Here is a 20,542-nt window from a genome sequence, read left to right as displayed (position 1 = left end):
GGGTAGAGTGTGTGATTTAATGGTGAACGCTGGGTGATACAATGGGGTAGAGTGTGTGATATAATGGAGAACGCTGGGTGATATAATGGGGTAGAGTGTGTGATATAATGGAGATGGCTGGTTGATATAATGGGGTAGAGTGTGTGATATAATGGAGAACGCTGGGTGATATAATGGGGTAGAGTGTGTGATATAATGGAGAACGCTGGGTGATATACTGGGGGTACAGTGTGTGATATAATGGAGAATGCTGGGTGATATAATGGGGGTAGTGTGTGATATAATTGGGTGGAGTATGTGATATAACGGAGAATGCTGGGTGATATAATAGGGTAGGGTGTGTGATATAATGGAGAACGCTAGGTGATATAATGGGGTAGAGTGTGGGATATAATGGAGAACAGTGGGTGATATAATGGTGTAGAGTGTGTGATATAATGGAGAACGCTGGGTGATAGAATGGGGTAGAGATTGTGATATAATGGAGAACGCTGGGTGATATATTGGGGGTAGAGTGTGTGATATAATGGAGAACGCTGGGTGATATAATGGGGTAGAGAGTGTGATATAATGGAGAACGCTGGCTGATATAATGGGGGTAGGATGTGTGATATAATGGAGAACGCTGTGTGATATAATGGGGGTAGAGTGTGTGATATAATGGAGAACACTGGGTGATATAATGGGGTAGAGTGTGTGATATAATGGAGAACGGTGGGTGATACAATGGGGTAGTCAGTGTGATATAATGGAGAACGCTGGGTGATATAAAGGGGATTGAGTGTGTGATATAATGGAGAACGCTGGGTGATATAATGGGGTAGAGTGTGTGATATAATGGAGAAGGCTGGGTGATTTAATGGGGTAGAGTGTGTGATACAATGGAGAACGCTGGGTGATATAATGGGGTAGAGTGTGTGCTATAATGGAGAACACTGGGTGATATAATGGGGTAGAGTGTGTGCTATAATGGAGAACACTGGGTGATATGATGGGGTACAGTGTGTGATATAATGGAGAACGCTGGGTGATATAATGGGGGTAGAGTGTGTGATATAATGGAGAAAGCTGAGTGATATAATGGGGCAGAGTGTGTGATATAATGGAGAACACTGGCTGATATAATGGGGTAGAGTGTGTGATATAATGGGGTTAGAGTGTGTGATACAATGGGGAACGCTGGGTGACATAATGGGTTAGAGTGTGTGTTATAATTGGGGTACAGTGTGTGATATAATGGGGTAGAGTGTGTGATATAATGGAGAACGCTGGGTGATATAATATGGTAGAGTGTGTGATATAATGGAGAACGCTAGGTGATATAATGGGGTAGAGTGTGTGATATAATGAAGAACGCTGGGTGATATAATGGGTAGCGTGTGTGATATAATGGAGAACGCTTGGTGAAATAATGCGGGAAGAGTCTGTGATATAACGGAGAACGCTGGGTGATATAATAGGGTAGGGTGTGTGATATAATGGAGAACGCTAGGTGATATAATGGGGTAGAGTGTGGGATATAATGGAGAACAGTGGGTGAGATAATGGTGTAGAGTGTGTGATATAATGGAGAACGCTGGGTGATAGAATGGGGTAGAGATTGTGATATAATGGAGAACGCTGGGTGATATAATGGGGGTAGAGTGTGTGATATAATGGAGAAGGCTGTGTGATATAATGGGGTAGAGTGTGTGATATAATGGAGAACGCTGGGTGTTATATTGCGGGTAGAGTCTGTGATATAACGTAGAACGCTGGTTGATATAATATGGTAGATTGTGTGATATAATGGAGAACTCTGGGTGGTATAATGGCGGTAGTGTGTGTGATATAATTGAAGTGGAGTGTGTGATATAATGGAGAACGCTGGGTGATATAATATGGTAGAGTGTGTGATATAATGGAGAACGCTGGGTGTTATAATGCGGGTAGAGTCTGTGATATAACGGAGAACGCTGGGTGAAATAATAGGGTAGGGTGTGTGATATAATGGAGAACGCTAGGTGATATAATGGGGTAGAGTGTGGGATATAATGGAGAACAGTGGGTGATATGATGGTGTAGAGTGTGTGATATAATGGAGAACGCTGGGTGATAGAATGGGGTAGAGTCTGTGATATAATGGAGAACGCTGGGTGATATAATGGGATTAGAGTGTGTGATATAATGGAGAATGCTGGGTGATATAATGTGGGTAGAGTGTGTGATATAAGGGGGTAGAGTGTGTGATATAATGGAGAACGCTGTGTGATATAATGGGGTAGTGTGTGTGATATAATGGAGAACGCTGTGTGATATAATGCGGGTAGAGTCTGTGATATAATGGAGAACACTGGGTGATATAATGGGGTTAGAGTGTGTGATATAATGGAGAATGGCTGATATAATGGGGTAGAGTGTGTGATATAATGGGGGTAGTGTGTGTGATATAATGGGGGTAGAGTGTGTGATATAATGGGGGTAGAGTGTGTGATATAATGGAGAACGCTGGGTGATTTAATGGGGTATAGTGTGTGATATAATGGAGAATGGCTGATATAATGGGGTAGAGTGTGTGATATAATGGGGGTAGAGTGTGTGATATAATGGGGAACGCTGGGTGATATAATGGGATTAGAGTGTGTGATATAATGGAGAATGCTGGGTGATATAATGTGGGTAGAGTGTGTGTTATAAGAGGGTAGTGTGTGTGATATAATGGAAAACGCTGGGTGATATAATGCGGGTAGAGTCTGTGATATAATGGAGAACGCTGGGTGATATAATGGGGGTACAGTGTGTGATATAATGGAGAATGCTGGGTGATATAATGGGGGTAGTGTGTGATATAATTGGGTGGAGTATGTGATATAACGGAGAATGCTGGGTGATATAATAGGGTAGGGTGTGTGATATAATGGAGAACGCTAGGTGATATAATGGGGTAGAGTGTGGGATATAATGGAGAACAGTGGGTGATATAATGGTGTAGAGTGTGTGATATAATGGAGAACGCTGGGTGATAGAATGGGGTAGAGATTGTGATATAATGGAGAACGCTGGGTGATATATTGGGGGTAGAGTGTGTGATATAATGGAGAACGCTGGGTGATATAATGGGGTAGAGAGTGTGATATAATGGAGAACGCTGGCTGATATAATGGGGGTAGGATGTGTGATATAATGGAGAACGCTGTGTGATATAATGGGGGTAGAGTGTGTGATATAATGGAGAACACTGGGTGATATAATGGGGTAGAGTGTGTGATATAATGGAGAACGGTGGGTGATACAATGGGGTAGTCAGTGTGATATAATGGAGAACGCTGGGTGATATAAAGGGGATTGAGTGTGTGATATAATGGAGAACGCTGGGTGATATAATGGGGTAGAGTGTGTGATATAATGGAGAAGGCTGGGTGATATAATGGGGTAGAGTGTGTGATACAATGGAGAACGCTGGGTGATATAATGGGGTAGAGTGTGTGCTATAATGGAGAACACTGGGTGATATAATGGGGTAGAGTGTGTGCTATAATGGAGAACACTGGGTGATATGATGGGGTACAGTGTGTGATATAATGGAGAACGCTGGGTGATATAATGGGGGTAGAGTGTGTGATATAATGGAGAAAGCTGAGTGATATAATGGGGCAGAGTGTGTGATATAATGGAGAACACTGGCTGATATAATGGGGTAGAGTGTGTGATATAATGGGGTTAGAGTGTGTGATACAATGGGGAACGCTGGGTGACATAATGGGTTAGAGTGTGTGTTATAATTGGGGTACAGTGTGTGATATAATGGGGTAGAGTGTGTGATATAATGGAGAACGCTGGGTGATATAATATGGTAGAGTGTGTGATATAATGGAGAACGCTAGGTGATATAATGGGGTAGAGTGTGTGATATAATGAAGAACGCTGGGTGATATAATGGGTAGCGTGTGTGATATAATGGAGAACGCTTGGTGAAATAATGCGGGAAGAGTCTGTGATATAACGGAGAACGCTGGGTGATATAATAGGGTAGGGTGTGTGATATAATGGAGAACGCTAGGTGATATAATGGGGTAGAGTGTGGGATATAATGGAGAACAGTGGGTGAGATAATGGTGTAGAGTGTGTGATATAATGGAGAACGCTGGGTGATAGAATGGGGTAGAGATTGTGATATAATGGAGAACGCTGGGTGATATAATGGGGGTAGAGTGTGTGATATAATGGAGAAGGCTGTGTGATATAATGGGGTAGAGTGTGTGATATAATGGAGAACGCTGGGTGTTATATTGCGGGTAGAGTCTGTGATATAACGTAGAACGCTGGTTGATATAATATGGTAGATTGTGTGATATAATGGAGAACTCTGGGTGGTATAATGGCGGTAGTGTGTGTGATATAATTGAAGTGGAGTGTGTGATATAATGGAGAACGCTGGGTGATATAATATGGTAGAGTGTGTGATATAATGGAGAACGCTGGGTGTTATAATGCGGGTAGAGTCTGTGATATAACGGAGAACGCTGGGTGAAATAATAGGGTAGGGTGTGTGATATAATGGAGAACGCTAGGTGATATAATGGGGTAGAGTGTGGGATATAATGGAGAACAGTGGGTGATATGATGGTGTAGAGTGTGTGATATAATGGAGAACGCTGGGTGATAGAATGGGGTAGAGTCTGTGATATAATGGAGAACGCTGGGTGATATAATGGGATTAGAGTGTGTGATATAATGGAGAATGCTGGGTGATATAATGTGGGTAGAGTGTGTGATATAAGGGGGTAGAGTGTGTGATATAATGGAGAACGCTGTGTGATATAATGGGGTAGTGTGTGTGATATAATGGAGAACGCTGTGTGATATAATGCGGGTAGAGTCTGTGATATAATGGAGAACACTGGGTGATATAATGGGGTTAGAGTGTGTGATATAATGGAGAATGGCTGATATAATGGGGTAGAGTGTGTGATATAATGGGGGTAGTGTGTGTGATATAATGGGGGTAGAGTGTGTGATATAATGGGGGTAGAGTGTGTGATATAATGGAGAACGCTGGGTGATTTAATGGGGTATAGTGTGTGATATAATGGAGAATGGCTGATATAATGGGGTAGAGTGTGTGATATAATGGGGGTAGAGTGTGTGATATAATGGGGAACGCTGGGTGATATAATGGGATTAGAGTGTGTGATATAATGGAGAATGCTGGGTGATATAATGTGGGTAGAGTGTGTGTTATAAGAGGGTAGTGTGTGTGATATAATGGAAAACGCTGGGTGATATAATGCGGGTAGAGTCTGTGATATAATGGAGAACGCTGGGTGATATAATGGGGGTAGAGTGTGTGATATAATGGAGAATGCTGGGTGATATAATGGGGGTAGAGTGTGTGATATAATGCAGAACGCTGGGTGATATAATGCGGGTAGAGTCTGTCATATAATGGAGAACGCTGGGTGATATAATGGGGTTAGAGTGTGTGATATAATGGAGAACGCTGGGTGATAAAATGGGGTTGGGTGTGTGATATAATGGAGGACGCTGGGTGATATAATGGGGTAGAGTTTGTGATATAATGGAGAACGCTGGGTGATATAATGGGGTAGAGTGTGTGATATAACTGAGTAAGCTGTGTGATATAATGGGGTGGAGTGAGTGATATAATGGAGAACGCTGGGTGATATAATGGGATAGAGTGTGTGATATAATGGGGGTAAAGTGTGTGATATAATGGGGAACGCTGGGTGATATAATGTGGTAGAGTGTGTGATATAATTGTGTACGCTGGGTAATATAATGAGGGTAGAGTGTGTGATATAATGGAGAACGCTGGGTGATATAATGGGGGTAGAGTGTGTGATATAATGGAGAACGCTGGGTGATATAATCGGGGTAGAGTGTGTGATATAATGGAGAACACTGTGTGATATAATGGGGTAGAGTGTGTGATATAATGGAGAACGCTGGGTGATATAATGGGAGTAGAGTGTGTGATATAATGGAGTACGCTGGGTGATATAATGGGGTAGAGTGTGATATAATGGAGAACGCTACGTGATATAATGGCGTAAAGGGTGTGATATAATGGAGAACGCAAGGTGATATAATGGGGTAGAGTGTGTGATATAATGGAGAACGCTGGGTGATATAATGGGGTAGAGTGTGTGATATAATGGACAAAGCTGTGTGATATAATGGGGTAGAGTGTGTGATATAATGGAGAACGCTGGGTGATATAATGGGGTTAGAGTGTGTGATATAATGGAGAATGCTGGGTGATATAATGGGGGTAGAGTGTGTGATATAATGGAGAACGCTGGGTGATATAATGCGGGTAGAGTCTGTGATATAATGGAGAATGCTGGGTGATATAATGGGGGTAGAGTGTGTGATATAATGGAGAACGCTGGGTGATATAATGCGGGTAGAGTCTGTCATATAATGGAGAACGCTGGGTGATATAATGGGGTTAGAGTGTGTGATATAATGGAGAACGCTGGGTGATAAAATGGGGTGGGTGTGTGATATAATGGAGTACGCTGGGTGATATAATGGGGTAGAGTTTGTGATATAATGGAGAACGCTGGGTGATATAATGGGGTAGAGTGTGTGATATAATGGAGAACGCTGGGTGATATAATGGGGTAGAGTATGTGATATAATGGAGAACGCTGGGTGATATAATGGGTTAGAGTGTGTGATATAATGGAGAACGCTGGGTGATATAATGGGGTAGAGTGTGTGATATAATGGAGAACGCTGGGTGATTTAATGGGGTATAGTGTGTGATATAATGGAGAATGGCTGATATAATGGGGTAGAGTGTGTGATATAATGGGGGTAGAGTGTGTGATATAATGGGGAACGCTGGGTGATATAATGGGATTAGAGTGTGTGATATAATGGAGAATGCTGGGTGATATAGTGTGGGTAGAGTGTGTGTTATAAGAGGGTAGTGTGTGTGATATAATGGAAAACGCTGGGTGATATAATGCGGGTAGAGTCTGTGATATAATGGAGAACGCTGGGTGATATAATGGGGGTAGAGTGTGTGATATAATGGAGAATGCTGGGTGATATAATGGGGGTAGAGTGTGTGATATAATGCAGAACGCTGGGTGATATAATGCGGGTAGAGTCTGTCATATAATGGAGAACGCTGGGTGATATAATGGGGTTAGAGTGTGTGATATAATGGAGAACGCTGGGTGATAAAATGGGGTTGGGTGTGTGATATAATGGAGGACGCTGGGTGATATAATGGGGTAGAGTTTGTGATATAATGGAGAACGCTGGGTGATATAATGGGGTAGAGTGTGTGATATAACTGAGTAAGCTGTGTGATATAATGGGGTGGAGTGAGTGATATAATGGAGAACGCTGGGTGATATAATGGGATAGAGTGTGTGATATAATGGGGGTAAAGTGTGTGATATAATGGGGAACGCTGGGTGATATAATGTGGTAGAGTGTGTGATATAATTGTGTACGCTGGGTAATATAATGAGGGTAGAGTGTGTGATATAATGGAGAACGCTGGGTGATATAATGGGGGTAGAGTGTGTGATATAATGGAGAACGCTGGGTGATATAATCGGGGTAGAGTGTGTGATATAATGGAGAACACTGTGTGATATAATGGGGTAGAGTGTGTGATATAATGGAGAACGCTGGGTGATATAATGGGAGTAGAGTGTGTGATATAATGGAGTACGCTGGGTGATATAATGGGGTAGAGTGTGATATAATGGAGAACGCTACGTGATATAATGGCGTAAAGGGTGTGATATAATGGAGAACGCAAGGTGATATAATGGGGTAGAGTGTGTGATATAATGGAGAACGCTGGGTGATATAATGGGGTAGAGTGTGTGATATAATGGACAAAGCTGTGTGATATAATGGGGTAGAGTGTGTGATATAATGGAGAACGCTGGGTGATATAATGGGGTTAGAGTGTGTGATATAATGGAGAATGCTGGGTGATATAATGGGGGTAGAGTGTGTGATATAATGGAGAACGCTGGGTGATATAATGCGGGTAGAGTCTGTGATATAATGGAGAATGCTGGGTGATATAATGGGGGTAGAGTGTGTGATATAATGGAGAACGCTGGGTGATATAATGCGGGTAGAGTCTGTCATATAATGGAGAACGCTGGGTGATATAATGGGGTTAGAGTGTGTGATATAATGGAGAACGCTGGGTGATAAAATGGGGTGGGTGTGTGATATAATGGAGTACGCTGGGTGATATAATGGGGTAGAGTTTGTGATATAATGGAGAACGCTGGGTGATATAATGGGGTAGAGTGTGTGATATAATGGCGAACGCTGGGTGATATAATGGGGTAGAGTATGTGATATAATGGAGAACGCTGGGTGATATAATGGGTTAGAGTGTGTGATATAATGGAGAACGCTGGGTGATATAATGGGGTAGAGTGTGTGATATAATGGAGAATGCTGGGTGAAATAATGGGGGTAGAGTGTGTGATATAATGGAGAACGCTGGGTAATATAATGGGGGTAGAGTGTGTGATATAATGGAGAACGCTGGGTGATATAATGGGGGTAGAGTGTGTGATATAATGGAGAACGCTGGGTGATATAATGGGGTAGAGTGTGTGATATAATGGAGAACGCTGGGTGATATAATCGGGGTAGAGTGTGTGCTATAATGGAGAACACTGTGTGATATAATGGGGTAGAGTGTGTGATATAATGGAGAACGCTGGGTGATACAATGGGGGTAGAGTGTGTGATATAATGGAGAACGCTGGGTGATATAATGGGGTAGAGTGTGTGATATAATGGAGTACGCTGGGTGATGTAATGGGGTAGAGTGTGATATAATGGAGAACGCTACATGATATAATGGCGTAAAGGGTGTGATATAATGGAGAACGCAAGGTGATATAATGGGGTAGAGTGTGTGATATAAAGGAGAACGCTGGGTGATATAATGGGGTAGAGTGTGTGATATAATGGAGAAAGCTGTGTGATATAATGGGGTAGAGTGTGTGATATAATGGAGAACGCTTGGTGATATATTCGGGGTAGAGGGTGTGATATGATTCAGAACGCTGGGTGATATAATGGGGTAGAGTGTGTGATATTATGGAGAACGCTGGGTGATATAATGCGGGTAGAGTCTGTGATATAATGGAGAACGCTGGGTGATATAATGGGGTTAGAGTGTGTGATATAATGGAGAATGCTGGGTGATATAATGGGGGTAGAGTGTGTGATATAATGGAGAACGCTGGGTGATATAATGCGGGTAGAGTCTGTGATATAATGGAGAACGCTGGGTGATATAATGGGGTTAGAGTGTGTGATATAATGGAGAACGCTGGGTGATAAAATGGGGTTAGGTGTGTGATATAATGAAGAACGCTGGGTGATATAATGGGGTAGAGTTTGTGATATAATGGCGAACGCTGGGTGATATAATGGGGTAGAGTGTGTGATATAATGGAGAACGCTGGGTGATATAATGGGGTAGAGTGTGTGATATAATGGAGAACGCTGGGTGATATAAAAGGGTAGAGTGTGTGATATAAAGGAGAACGCTGGGTGATATAATGGGGTAGAGTGTGTGATATAATGGAGTACTCTGTGTGATATAATGGGGTAGAGTGAGTGATATAATGGAGAACGCTGGGTGATATAATGGGGTAGAGTGTGTGATATAATGGAGAACGCTGGGTGATATAATGTGGTAGAGTGGGTGATATAATGGAGAACGCTGGGTGATATAATGGGGTAGAGTTTGTGATATAATGGAGAACGCTGGGTGATATAATGGGGTAGAGTGTGTGATATAATGGAGAACGCTGGGTGATATAATGGGGTAGAGTGTGTGATATAATGGGGAACGCTGGGTGATATAATGTGGTAGAGTGTGTGATATAATTGAGTACGCTGGGTGATATAATGGGGTAGAGTGAGTGATATAATGGAGAACGCTGGGTGATATAATGGGTTAGAGTGTGTGATATAATGGGGGTAGAGTGTGTGATATAATGGGGAACGCTGGGTGAAATAATGGGGGTAGAGTGTGTGATATAATGGAGAACGCTGGGTGATATAATGGGGTAGAGTGTGTGATATAATGGAGAACGCTGGGTGATATAATGGGGTAGAGTGTGTGATATTATGGAGTACGCTGTGTGATATAATGGGGTAGAGTGAGTGATATAATGGAGAACGCTGGGTGATATAATGGGGTAGAGTGTGTGATATAATGGAGAACGCTGGGTGATATAAGGTGGTAGAGTGTGTGATATAATGGAGAACGCTGGGTGATATAATGGGGTAGAGTTTGTGATATAATGGAGAATGCTGGGTGATATAATGGGGTAGAGTGTGTGATATAATGGAGAACGCTGGGTGATATAATGGGGTAGAGTGTGTGATATAATGGAGAACGCTGGGTGATATAATGGGGTAGAGTGTGTGATATAATGGAGAACGCTGGGTGATATAATGGGGTAGAGTGTGTGATATAATGGGGAACGCTGGGTGATATAATGTGGTAGAGTGTGTGATATAATTGAGTACGCTGGGTGATATAATGGGGTAGAGTGAGTGATATAATGGAGAACGCTGGGTGATATAATGGGTTAGAGTGTGTGATATAATGGGGGTAGAGTGTGTGATATATTGGGGAATGCTGGGTGATATAATGGGGTAGAGTGTGTGATATAAAGGAGAACGCTGGGTGATATAATGGGGGTAGAGTGTGTGATATAATGGAGAACGCTGGGTGAAATAATGGGGGTAGAGTGTGTGATATAATGGAGAACGCTGGGTGATATAATGGGGGTAGAGTGTGTGATATAATGGAGAACGCTGGGTGATATAATGGGGGTAGAGTGTGTGATATAATGGAGAACGCTGGGTGATATAATCGGGGTAGAGTGTGTGATATAATGGAGAATGCTGTGTGATATAATGGGGTAGAGTGTGTGATATAATGGAGAACGCTGGGTGATATATTGGGGTAGAGTGTGATATAATGGAGAACGCTGGGTGATATAATGGGGTAGAGTGTGTGATATAATGGAGAACGCTGTGTGATATAATGGGGGTAGAGTGGGTGATATAATGGAGAACACTGGGTAATATAATGGGGGTAGTGTTTGTGATATAATGGAGAACGCTGGGTGATATAATGGGGTAGACTGTGTGATATAATGGAGAATGTTGTGTGATATAATGGGGGTAGAGTGTGTGATATAATTGGGGTAGAGTTTGTTATATAATGGAGAACGCTGGGTGATATAATGGGGGTAGATTGTGTGATATAATGGAGAACGCTGGGTGATATAATGGGGGTAGAGTGTGTGATATAATGGAGAACGCTGGGTGATACAATGGGGTAGAGTGTGTGATATAATGGAGAACGCTGGGTGTTATAATTGGGGTAGGGTGTGTGATTTAATGGACATTGCTGGGTGATATAATGGGGTAGAGTGTGTGATATAATGGAGAACGCTGTGTGATATAATGGGGTAGAATATGTGATATAATGGAGAACGCTGGGTGATATATTCGGGGTAGAGTGTGTGGTATAATAGAGAATGCTGGGTGAAATAATGGGGGTAGAGTGTGTGATATAATGGAGAACGCTGTGTGATATAATGGGGTAGAATGTGTGATATAATGGAGAACGCTGGGTGATATAATCGGGGTAGAGTGTGTGATATAATAGAGAATGCTGGGTGAAATAATGGGGGTAGAGTGTGTGATATAATGGAGAACGCTGGGTGATATAATGGGGTAGAGTGTGTGATATAATGGAGAACCTGCACATCAGCGTTGAGTGTCTATGGAACCCAAGATCCCTCTGATCCTCCACACTGCCAAGATCCTATATTAATATAGCATTAATATTATATTCTGCCATGATATTTGGCCTACCAAAATGAACTAATTCACACTTAACTGGATTGAACTCCATCTGTCACTTCTCAGCCCAGTTTTTTAATCCTATCGATGTCCCGCTGTAGCCTCTGACAGCCCTCCACACTATGCACAACACCCGCAACCTTTGTGTCATCGGCAAATTTACTAACCCATGCCTCCACTTCATCATCCAAGTCATTTATAAAAACCAAGTAGTTGTCCCAGAACAGATCCCTGAGGCACTCCACTGGTGACAGACCTCCATGCAGAATATGACCTGTCTACAACCACTCTTTGCCTTCTGTGGGCAAGCCAGTTCTGGATCCACAAACAAGGTCTCCTTGGATCCCATGCCTCCTTACTTTCTCAATAAGCCTTGCATAGGGTACCTTTTCAAATGCCTTGCTGAATCCATATACACTACATCTACGGCTCTACCTTCATCAATGTTTTTAGTCACATACTCAAAAAAATTTCAATCAGATTCATAAGGCATGATCTGCCTTTGACAAAGCCATGCCGACTATTCTTGATCATATTATGCCTCTCCAAATGTTCATAAATCCTGCCTCTCAGGATCTTCTCCATCAACTTACCAACCACTGAAGTAAGACTCACCGATCTATAATTTCCTGGGCTATCTCTACTCCCTTTCTTGAATAAGAGAACGACATCCACAACCCTCCAATCCTCCGGAACCTCTCCCGTCCCCATTGATGATGCAAAGATCATTGCTAGAGGTTCGGCAATCACCTCCCTTGCCCCCCATAGCACATCTGGGGTATATCTCATCTGGTCCCAGAGACGTATCCAACTTGATGCTTTCCAAAAGCTCCAGCACATCTTCTTGCTTAATGTCTACATGCTCAAGCTTTTCAATCCACTATAAGTCATCCCTACAATTGCCAAGATCTTTTTCTGTAGTGAATACAGAAGCAAAGTATTAAGTACCTGCTCTGTCTCCTCTGGTTCCATACACACTTTTCCACTCTCACACTTGATAGGTCCTATTCTCTCACATCTTATCCTCTTGCTCTCCACTTACTTGTCGAATGCCTTGGGGTTTTCCTTAATCCTGCTCACCAAGGTCTTCTCATGACCACTTCCAGCTTTCTTAATATCATTCTTAAACTCCTTCCTGCTGGCCTTATAATCCAGATCTCTATCATTTCCTAGTTTTTTGATCCTTTTGTAAGCCTTTCTTTTCTTCTTGACTAGATTTTCAACAGCCTTTGTACACCACAGTTCTTACCATCCTTTCCCTGTCTCATTGGAATGTACCTATGCAGAACTCCATGCAAATATCCCCTGAACATTTGCCACATTTCTGCCGTACATTTCCCTGAGAACATCTGTTCCCAATGAATGCTTCCAAGTTCCTGTCTGATAGCTTCATATTTCCCCTTACTCCAACTAAATGCTTTCCTAACTTGTCTGTTCCTATCCTCTCCAACGCTATGTAAAGGAGAGGTTCTATTGTGATCACTGTCTCCAAAATGCCCTCCCACTGAGAGACTTGACACCTGACCAGGTTCATTTCCCAATACCAGATCAAGTACAGCCTCTCCTCTTGTCGACTTGGTGTCAAGAAATCTTCCTGAAAACACCTAACAAACTCATGCATTATTTGTATCTCTCACAATAGCTGACAGCAGCTCTGCTTTCATGCAAAGGTATTTCAGAAATCCACACTCTCCATTATATGTGTCTTCCTGTTAGACAGCTCATCACTTACCTTAATATATTCACTGAACCTGTTGAAGAATCGATGGCTGAGGTTCCCCAATCTACTATACACGACTCTCCATACAATATAGTTGGCCACAGTTCTGTGAAGAGATATAGAATTAGTTGCTTCATATTACAACATTGTAGAGAATTGTTCAGGTGGCAGTGTGACCTGAACAAGCAGCTGGGCCCCTGACAAGATTGGCTGGGAGAACTTGAAGGAGACATTGCCCTATTGATATTGAGAGGGCTCACACCCACACAATGGTGGAAGATGCAGAAAGAAAATTGCAAGGGTAGGTGCAGGACTTGGAGCTGACATGCCAAGTGCTGTAAGCAGAATGTTCATCTTACCGGTTTTCCACAGTTTCTAGCAACCGGAACAAGTCCTTGAAATACTGCACGGAGTCCACAATGACCTCTTCTGACATATTCATGTGTATGAGGTGAGGGTGCTCTTCAAAGTCAATCACTGTCCTGATGTAGCGAAGCCAGTCAAACTGTGGACACATGAGCCACACGTGTTGAAACACAGTCCTGACCAGCCACAGAACTCTCTCCTGATGGCAAGGGCTACCTGTCAGCTGCTCAGATAGTTCAGGTACTTTGTACACTTGAAGCAATAAGTGTTGCTTTAATAACAGGAGCCCGGTTGCCCAGGCAATAAGACACCAGCTCCCTTCCACTGACTCTGTCTGCACTTCCTGTGGCTTCAGGGAAGCACCCATCCCATCTCAGTCATTCTCTCTCCTACCCCCGCCATCAGACAGAAGATACAAAAGTACAAAATTCCACATCAACTTCTATCCCACTGCGGAATGGGCCTTTCATACATCCAAGTCGCACTGGTCTCCCAATTTACCTCATTGTCATCCTGTACCTTGTCTACCTCCACTACGTTTGCTTGGTAGGTGTAACACTTCATTCTGCTTTCCCTTTTGCTGCCTCACTGTCCTGAGATGTGTAATGACACAAACCAAAGCTTTTCAACAGATGTGACCGTACTAAACCAAAGGTCAGTTATTGACATGAACTGTACTTTAGCTTGTGATGTAACAACTCAATTCAACACGTCTGTTGTAGGATACGGAGTCAGGGCACTCGGTGGCCTGTTGCTCACCTGTGGAATGGTGCTTTGTAAATCCAGTATGCTGAGCTTGGTCTGAATGTCTCCACTCGTCCTGATCTTCTCTCTGAACACAATCTGCAATGTGCCAGTGATGTTGAAATGTAACTGACTCACGCTCAGACTAGTCCCAAATATTCTATCTCCCACTCTATATCACTCCTGCACAAACACTCTAATCTTTCACGCCTTGACCCGCTTATCCATCCCATTCTAACCCTGGTACCCAGCCCATACTGACCAATGTATCCATCCCGTACCGACCCACATATACATTCTCTAATGACCCAAGTGTCCGTCCCAAACTGACCCACGTGTCCGTCCCGTACCAACCCACATATACATTCTCTACTGACCCACATATACATTCTCTACTGACCCACGTGTCCGTCCCGTACTGACCCACATATATATTCTGTACTGACCCACGTGTCCGTCCCGTACCGACCCACATATACATTCTCTAATGACCCAAGTGTCCGTCCCAAACTGACCCACGTGTCCATCCCGTACCAACCCACATATACATTCTCTAATGACCCAAGTGTCCATCCCAAACTGACCCACGTGTCCGTCCCGTACCAACCCACATATACATTCTCTAATGACCCAAGTGTCCGTCCCAAACTGACCCACGTGTCCATCCCATACCAACCCACATATACATTCTCTAATGACCCAAGTGTCCATCCCAAACTGACCCACGTGTCCGTCCCGTACCAACCCACATATACATTCTCTACTGACCCGCGTGTCCGTCCCGTACTGACCCACATATGTATTCTATACTGACCCACGTGTCCGTCCCGTACCGACCCACATATACATTCTCTAATGACCCACGTGTCTGTCCCGTACCGACCCACATATACATTCTCTACTGACCCACGCGTCCGTCCCGTACCGTCCTACATATACATTCTCTACTGACCCACGTGTCGGTCCCAAACTGACCCACGTGTCCGTCCCGTACTGACCCACATATACATTCTCTACTGACCCACGTGTCCATCCCGTACTGACCCACATATACATTCTGTACCGACCCGCGTGTCCGTCCCGTACTGACCCACATATACATTCTGTACTGACCCAACTGTCCATCCCGTACCGACCCACACATGCATTCTGTACTGACCCACGTGTCCTTCCCAAACTGACCCACGTGTCCGTCCCGTACTGACCCACATATACATTCTCTACTGACCCACGTGTCCATCCCGTACTGACTCACATATACATTCTGTACTGACCCAACTGTCCATCCTGTACCGACCCACATATACATTCTCTATTGACCCGCGTGTCCGTCCCGTACTGACCCACATATATATTCTATACTGACCCACGTGTCCGTCCCGTACCGACCCACATATACATTCTCTAATGACCCACGTGTCTGTCCCGTACCGACCCACATATACATTCTCTACTGACCCACGCGTCCGTCCCGTACCGTCCCACATATACATTCTCTACTGACCCACGTGTCGGTCCCAAACTGACCCACGTGTCCGTCCCGTACTGACCCACATATACATTCTCTACTGACCCACGTGTCCATCCCGTACTGACCCACATATACATTCTGTACTGACCCAACTGTCCATCCCGTACCGACCCACACATGCATTCTGTACTGACCCACGTGTCCTTCCCAAACTGACCCACGTGTCCGTCCCGTACTGACCCACATAAACATTCTCTACTGACCCACGTGTCCATCCCGTACTGACCCACGTGTCCGTCCCGTACTGACCCACATATACATTCTCTACTGACCCAACTGTCCATCCCGTACCGACCCACATATACATTCTCTACTGACCCACGCATCCGTCCCGTACCGTCCCACATATACATTCTCTACTGACCCACATGTCCATCCCGTACAGACCCACATATACATTCTGTACTGACCCACGTGTCCGTCCCGTACTGACCCACATATACATTCTCTATTGACCCACGTGTCCGTCCCGTACCGACCCACATATACATTCTGTACTGACCCACGTGTCGGTCCCAAACTGACCCACGTGTCCGTCCCGTACTGACACACATATACATTCTCTACTGACCCACGTGTCGGTCCCAAACTGACCCACGTGTCCGTCCCGTACTGACCCACATATACATTCTCTACTGACCCACGTGTCCATCCCGTACTGACCCACATATACATTCTGTACTGACCCAACTGTCCATCCCGTACCGACCCACACATGCATTCTGTACTGACCCACGTGTCCGTCCCGTACTGACACACATATACATTCTGTAATGACCCACGTGTCCATCCTGTACTGACCCACATATACATTCTCTACTGACCCACGTGTCCGTCCCGTACTGACCCACGTATCCGTCCCATACCGACCCACATATACATTCTCTACTGACCCACATGTCGGTACCAAACTGACCCACGTGTCCGTCCCGTACTGACCCACATATACATTCTGTACTGACCCACGTGTCCATCCCGTACCGACCCACATATACATTCTGTACTGACCCACGTGTCCATCCCGTACTGACCCACGTGTCCGTCCCGTACCAACCCACATATACATTCTCTACTGACCCACATGTCGGTACCAAACTGACCCACGTGTCCGTCCCGTACTGACCCACATATACATTCTCTACTGACCCGCGTGTCCGTCCCGTACTGACCCACATATATATTCTGTACTGACCCACGTGTCCGTCCCGTACTGACCCACATATATATTCTGTACTGACCCACGTGTCCGTCCCGTACCGACCCACATATACATTCTCTAATGACCCACGTGTCCGTCCCATACTGACCCACATATACATTCTCTACTGACCCACGTGTCCGTCCCGTACCGACCCACATATACATTCTCTACTGACCCACGTGTCCATCCTGTACCGACCCACATATACATTCTGTACTGACCCACGTGTCCTTCCCAAACTGACCCACGTATCCGTCCCATACCGACCCACATATGCATTCTCTACTGACCCACATGTCGGTCCCAAACTGACCCACGTGTCCGTCCCGTACTGACCCACATATACATTCTCTACTGACCCGCGTGTCCGTCCCGTACTGACCCACATATATATTCTGTACTGACCCACATGTCCGTCCCGTACCGACCCACATATACATACTCTAATGACCCACATGTCCGTCCCGTACTGACCCACATATACATACTCTAATGACCCACGTGTCCATCCCGTACTGACCCACATATACATTCTCTACTGACCCACGTGTCCATCCTGTACCAACCCACATATACATTCTCTACTGACCCACGTGTCTGTCCCGTACTGACCCACGTGTCCGTCCCGTACCGACCCACATATATATTCTCTAATGACCCACAGTCGGTCCCAAACTGACCCACGTGTCCGTCCCGTACTGACCCACTTATACATTCTCTTCTGACCCACGATCCGTCCCATACCGACCCACATATACATTCTCTACTGACCCACGTGTCCGTCCCGTACCGACCCACATATACATTCTGTAATGACCCATGTGTCCGTCGCGTACCGACCCACATATACATTCTCTACTGACCCACGCGTCCGTCCCATACCGTCCCGCATATACATTCTGTACTGACCCACTTGTCCATCCCGTACCGACCCACATATTCATTCTGTACTGACCCACGTGTCCATCCCGTACCGACCCACACATGCATTCTGTACTGACCCACGTGTCCGTCCCATACTGACCCACATATACATTCTGTACCGACCCGCGTGTCCGTACCGTACCGACCCACATATACATTCTGTACTGACCCACGTGTCCTTCCCAAACTGACCCACGTGTCCGTCCCGTACTGACCCACATATACATTCTCTACTGACCCACGTGTCCGTCCCGTACTGACCCACATATACATTCTCTACTAACCCACGTGTCCGTCCCGTACCGACCCACATATACATTCTCTACTGACCCACGTGTCCGTCCCGTACCGACCCACATATACATTCTGTACTGACCCACGTGTCCGTCCCGAACTGACCCACATATACATTCTCTACTGACCCACGTGTCCATTCTGTCCTGACCCACGTGTCCGTCCCGTACTGACCCACATATACATTCTCTACTGACCCACGTGTCCGTCCCGTACCGACCCACATATACATTCTGTACTGACCCACGTGTCCGTCCCGTACTGACACACATATCCATCCCGTACTGACCCACGTGTCCGTCCCGTACTGACCCACATATACATTCTCTACTGACCCACGTGTCCGTCCCGTACTGACCCACATATACATTCTGTACTGACCCACGTGTCCGTCCCGTACTGACCCACATATACATTCTCTACTGACCCACGTGTCCGTCCCGTACTGACTCACATATACATTCTGTAATGACCCACGTGTCCATCCTGTACTGACCCACGTGTCCGTCCCGTACTGACCCACATGTCCGTCCCGTACTGACCCACGTGTCCGTCCCGTACTGACCCACATATACATTCTCTACTGACCCACGTGTCCGTCCCGTACTGACTCACATATACATTCTGTAATGACCCACGTGTCCGTCCCGTACTGACCCACGTATCCGTCCCGTACTGACCCACATATACATTCTCTACTGACCCACGTGTCCGTCCCGTACTGACTCACATATACATTCTCTACTGACCCACGTGTCCGTCCCGTACTGACTCACATATACATTCTGTAATGACCCACGTGTCCGTCCCGTACTGACCCACGTATCCGTCCCGTACTGACCCACATATACATTCTCTACTGACCCACGTGTCCGTCCCGTACTGACCCACATATACATTCTCTACTGACCCACGTGTCCGTCCCATACTGACCCACATATACATTCTCTACTGACCCACGTGTCCGTCCCGTACTGACCCACATATACATTCTGTACTGACCCACGTGTCCGTCCCGTACTGACCCACGTATCCGTCCCGTACTGACCCACATATACATTCTCTACTGACCCACGTGTCCGTCCCGTACTGACCCACATATACATTCTGTACTGACCCACGTGTCCGTCCCGTACTGACACACATATCCATCCCGTACTGACCCACATATACATTCTCTACTGACCCACGTGTCCGTCCCGTACTGACCCACATATACATTCTCTACTGACCCGCGTGTCCGTCCCGTACTGACCCACATATACATTCTCTACTGACCCACGTGTCCGTCCCGTACTGACACACATATCCATCCCGTACTGACCCACATATACATTCTCTACTGACCCACGTGTCCGTCCCGTACTGACCCACATATCCATCCCGTACTGACCCACATATCCGTCCCGTACTGACCCACATATCCATCCCGTACTGACCCACATATCCGTCCCGTACCGACACACATATACATCCCGTACTGACCCACGTGTCCGTCCCGTACTGACCCACATATCCATCCCGTACTGACCCACATATCCGTCCCGTACTGACCCACATATCCATCCCGCACCGACCCACATATCCGTCCCGTACCGACCCACATATACATCCCGTACCGACCCACATATCCGTCCCGTACCGACCCACATATCCGTCCCGTACCGACCCACATATCCGTCCCGTACCGACCCACATATACATCCCGTACCGACCCACATATCCATCCCGTACTGACCCACATGTCCGTCCCGTACTGACCCACATATCAGTCCCGTACTGACCCACATATCCATCCCGTACTGACCCACGTGTCCATCCCGTACTGACCCACATATCCGTCCCGTACTGACCCACATGTCCA

The 20,542-nt window shown here is 45.4% G+C and overlaps 1 protein-coding gene across 1 annotated transcript in view; it reads right to left on the bottom strand.

Annotated features, from left to right (window-relative positions):
- The window catches only part of LOC132392149 (phosphate-regulating neutral endopeptidase PHEX-like), a 181,668-nt gene that overhangs the window by 145,169 nt on the left and 15,957 nt on the right, over window positions 1–20,542 (bottom strand). Inside the window, exons 4-6 of the mRNA XM_059965999.1 lie at window positions 14,744–14,827; window positions 13,978–14,123; window positions 13,631–13,724 (exon numbers count right to left, since the gene is read on the bottom strand). Of these exons, the coding sequence (XP_059821982.1) occupies window positions 13,631–13,724; window positions 13,978–14,123; window positions 14,744–14,827 (324 nt within the window). The remainder of the gene's footprint in view (window positions 1–13,630; window positions 13,725–13,977; window positions 14,124–14,743; window positions 14,828–20,542) is intronic.

Source organism: Hypanus sabinus, chromosome 4 (genome assembly GCF_030144855.1).
Source record: "Hypanus sabinus isolate sHypSab1 chromosome 4, sHypSab1.hap1, whole genome shotgun sequence".
NCBI lineage: Eukaryota > Metazoa > Chordata > Chondrichthyes > Myliobatiformes > Dasyatidae > Hypanus > Hypanus sabinus.
This window is presented reverse-complemented; position numbering and strand designations above follow the sequence as displayed.